The 4,020-nt window shown below is 59.2% G+C and overlaps 1 protein-coding gene across 1 annotated transcript in view; it reads left to right on the forward strand.

The window, feature by feature from the left end:
- Window positions 1–3,456: 3,456 nt before the first annotated feature.
- ASMT (acetylserotonin O-methyltransferase) overlaps window positions 3,457–4,020 on the forward strand; it is a 16,672-nt gene continuing 16,108 nt past the window's right edge. Inside the window, 1 exon segment of the mRNA XM_023525997.1 lies at window positions 3,457–3,533. Within this exon segment, the coding sequence (XP_023381765.1) occupies window positions 3,465–3,533 (69 nt within the window). The 5' untranslated portion in view covers window positions 3,457–3,464.

Here is a 4,020-nt window from a genome sequence, read left to right on the forward strand (position 1 = left end):
GTGGGCGGCGGGTCACGCCTCCCTTTCCCTGGGATGGCTTCGTCTCGCCAGCCGGGTGTGGGTGCAGGTGCGCGTGCGCTCAGACGCCCAGCGGTCAGCAGTTGCGGTGAGCGCCCCGAGCGCGTCTCGCCGCCGGGGGGCGCTCTGGCACCCAGGCTGCGTGCCGGGTGTGAGCGGGCTCCCCGCGCCCTGGGGGCCGTGGAGGGGCCCACGGGAGGGAGGAGAGGGCCCAGTGCTGGTGAGGAGGTGGGGGTGTCCGGGCCACGGAGGGTCTCTGAGGTGGGGGCGTCCTCTGGAGTGGCACACCGGTGATCCAGGCAGAGGCGCCCACGACAAGACGGAACATAAAAGATCAGGAAGAAGGAAGGCGCTGCGGCCGCGGAGATGTCAGCAGGGACAGGTGCAGACGCGCGGCAGAAGGCGCGGACCGGGTCCCGGCCACTGATGGCGCTTGCAACACAGCAAGAAGCGGCAGGAGGGCGCTGAGCTGGGAGAGCCGCGCAGTGCTTCTGCGTCTGTCTGTCCCCGTCTCTGTCCCTGTCTCTCTGCCTCTAACTCACGCCGTGTTTTGGTCTCTATTTGTTTCAATATCTTCCTACTTGTCTAACTCTATATCCTTATTCCTACCCCATCCCCATCTCTAACTCCGCCTCTATCTCTGTCTCTGTCGCTCTAACTCTGTTTATCTGTCTCTGTTTCTGTCTTGATCTCTACCTCTGTCTCTGTCCCTTTATCTAACTCTGTATCTGTATCTCTATGTCCACGTCTAACTGTATCTCTTGCTATTTCTAATTCCGTCTCTAACTCTCTATTGCTGTATCTCTCATCGGTCTCTGTCTGTCTCATTTACAGCATTTTGTCTTGAACCATTTCCTAGGCGACTGGGACTGTCATCTCACTGGAAGTAAAGACACCACTAATTCATCACAGTTCCACCTGGCTGAACGCCTACAAAAGAGCAAGGCCCTTATTTTGAAATCAGACGAAAATACGGGATTGTAGTTCACACGTTCTGGTCAGGGTGAAGCTGCCTTTGATTGGGACCTTGGCGTCCCCTGCCTGTTTGCCAAGAACCCCCTCCCCATACGGAGTGTGGCCTGTGACCTTCTGGCGTTGGCTACAAACTCCTTGGGTTCAGGCGGCCTGGGGCCCCACTTCCTTGGCTGCGCTCCAGGCAGGAACCGGCACAGGTGTTCTCCACACCCGAGGGGGTGGGGTCACCGGTGGTCTGGGATGTGACACGCAGCGGACGTGACTGTGGCTCTTGTGTTCTCTGCCACAGAAGGACCTGGCCTGCAGGCGAGCTTGGGAAAGGACAGAGTGCCAGGCGCTGGGCGGAGCGGTCCCGGAGGGCGGGGCCCGGCAGCGCCCTCGGCTCCCCTCCAGCTCCGCTTCTGCGGGCACCGACGTCAGGTGGCCGAGGGCAAAGCCGAGGTGACCTGCTGCCGTGTCGCAGCTGCTTTTTGACCCCGAGTTTCACTGCTGCGCGTGGCGGCATTGCCCCCGGTGTGAGCAGCCTCCCCACCCTGCCCCGCCAGCCCACACCCGGCCCAGCGCTGCGGGCGCAGAAGAGCACCCCGCGCACTCGGCCCGCTCCGCGCGCCCCGTCGTCCAGGCTCCCGGTCCCTTCCCTGTCTCCGCCCGGGGCTTCGTGCTGGGTCACCGGGCCTCAATAACTGACCGTTTTAAGGAGTTCAGGCCATGTCCCAGTCGTCAGCTTCTTTTCACAAAAACTAATCCTTGTCGCTGACCTGTCTGCCGCGCCCCCAGCTTCCGTCTCTTTACTGTGTGGAGAGGGGGTGCGGTCCTAAACTGACCGAAAGTGATGTCGCAGGGCGCTGGGATCCCGAACTCCTGCCCAGGCAGGTCACGGCCAATCGTCACGCCCGCCCCCCCATGTCACTTCTTTTGTGAAAGATTGTCTTTGCCTTCGGCCAGCCTGTCCACGCTCCTGGTCGACACACCTTTGCAAGACACTCAAGAGAGCAGAATCTTGTCACCTGCCTTGGGATCCACTCACCCGGCTGTCCCCCACCCCCATGTCACATTCCTCGTGTCCCTTCCTCAATTCTGAACACACAAACTGCAAACTGCAAACTGCCATTCTCTGGGGGCATTGGAGGCTCTGCCCCTGGCACATGTCGTCTGTTTGGCTCAAACACAGTCATAAAACTGGGGACGTGGACACCTTTACAACCACACCGTCCCCGTGCTCACAGGGTGGCAGCCCCCGCCCCCCACACACTGACCGTGCTCCCTGACGCTTCCATCCCAGAGGTACCTGCTAGAGAGGGGGCTGGGTGACACGGTGACCGCGGCCTCTCCCCGTGGTGGAGGCCCGTCCCCTGCTTTCCGTGGGATGGAAGAAGGCCCTCCTGGAGCGGCGTCCCCCGCAGGCAGCCGCTCAGGAGCAGGGAAGATGGGCGTCTTCGTTCCTTAGGGAGTGGGGACCCTGGCACGCGGGGAGCTGGGCCACACTGCACAGTGTCAGGTAGCCGTGGCCATCTGAGGCTCGCTCACTTTATCTTCCCAAGTTCCCAGATATGCTTTTTTTTTTTACTTTTACAGCCACCTAGCTGGGGAAGTATACTTGTGTGAGAGCTGGGGGCATATGGGGAAAAAAAAAAAAAAAATCTGTGTTTCCTTTCAAATTTTGCTGTGAACCTAAAATGGTTCTACAATCCGTCGTTTTTTAAAAAGCGGCCTTACCGAGATACAACGCGCACACCAAAAAATGGGCCCCTTTAAAGTGGGCCATTCAGTGTTTTACATTGATTTTTATTTTTTGTACATTCACACCGGGGCACAGCATCACCACAGTCTAATCCGAGGACACTTTTGCCTCCGCCGCCGAAGGAACCCCTCCCCGAGGTGCGTGCTTGGAGCCCTGTCGGCCACGCCGATGTCCTGTCTTACTGCGGCAGGTGGCAGCACTTGACCTCTCAGGCTGGCGTCTTGTTTTCCTTGGTTTGGCGACGCTGTGTCTGGGAGGGCGAATCCCGGCAGCGCCCCCGGGACCCAGGCGCTGGGCTCGTGTCCCCAGGGGCCGCGTCCGGCCCCGCTCAGCCCTCAATCTCCTTTCCAAAGTAATCGCCTTAGCGGAAGATCCCAGGCCGGCCCTCAGGCCTGGGGATTTGGGCGTCTGAGACGGTCCGCTTAAGGTTCAATCAAGGAAATGCAGCCGATGGCTCGTCACCGTGTCCCCTGAGACACTCCCCAGTGCCCGTCATCGCTCCCGCGTTCAGTCTGTGCCCGCATCCCCTGCGAGTACATTTGCCTCGTGTCCCACGGCCTGCCTGGCTGCAGAGCACACTTCTTGCCGAGGGGCTTGAGGTCCCAGCTTGAGCCACCCTTGTCCCCACTCACCCATCAGGCCTCCAGCAGCCCCAAGCGGCTGGTTGTCCCCAAGCTCCCTGAAGCCAGGACAGCCCGGGACCCTCAAAGCCACTCCAGCGTGGGAGAAAATGGCTTCCGCAGAGGAGGACAGTGATCGTCTGCTGAGTGACTACACCAATGGCTTCATGGTCTCCCAGGTACCGATCTGGGGACACGTCCCCCTGGGCACGCATGGACCCCAAGGCTGGGGGCTGGGACGGGGCAGTGGATGCCCACTGTTTCATGGGGAGGGGATCTCCTTGAGGTGAGCAGAACGTTCTGGGACGATGGCCACAGGGACATGGGGACCTTTTTGGGGACTTGCTGACACCCAGGGACCCTGTCTGGGAAGGATGTTTTTAAAAGCTTAACGGGAAGTAGATGGGGTTACAGAGGAGACGGAGGCCATTGGCACACAGGTGTTCAACACACTCATCCGGGGCAGCGCAGGCACTTGTCCGTCAACACACTACAGAGGAGGTGACACCTTTATTTACTTATATTTTTTTAATATCCAAAAACTATTTATTTATGGAAGATACGACGGGAGAGATTTATACGCAGATGCGTTTAAAAACGGCTGCCTGTCAGACCGCGGACGAACCACGTGCGGCCACTCGTATGCGCATTATTTTTCAGCAAACA

This window comes from Pteropus vampyrus, unplaced genomic scaffold (genome assembly GCF_000151845.1).
Source record: "Pteropus vampyrus isolate Shadow unplaced genomic scaffold, Pvam_2.0 Scaffold665, whole genome shotgun sequence".
NCBI lineage: Eukaryota > Metazoa > Chordata > Mammalia > Chiroptera > Pteropodidae > Pteropus > Pteropus vampyrus.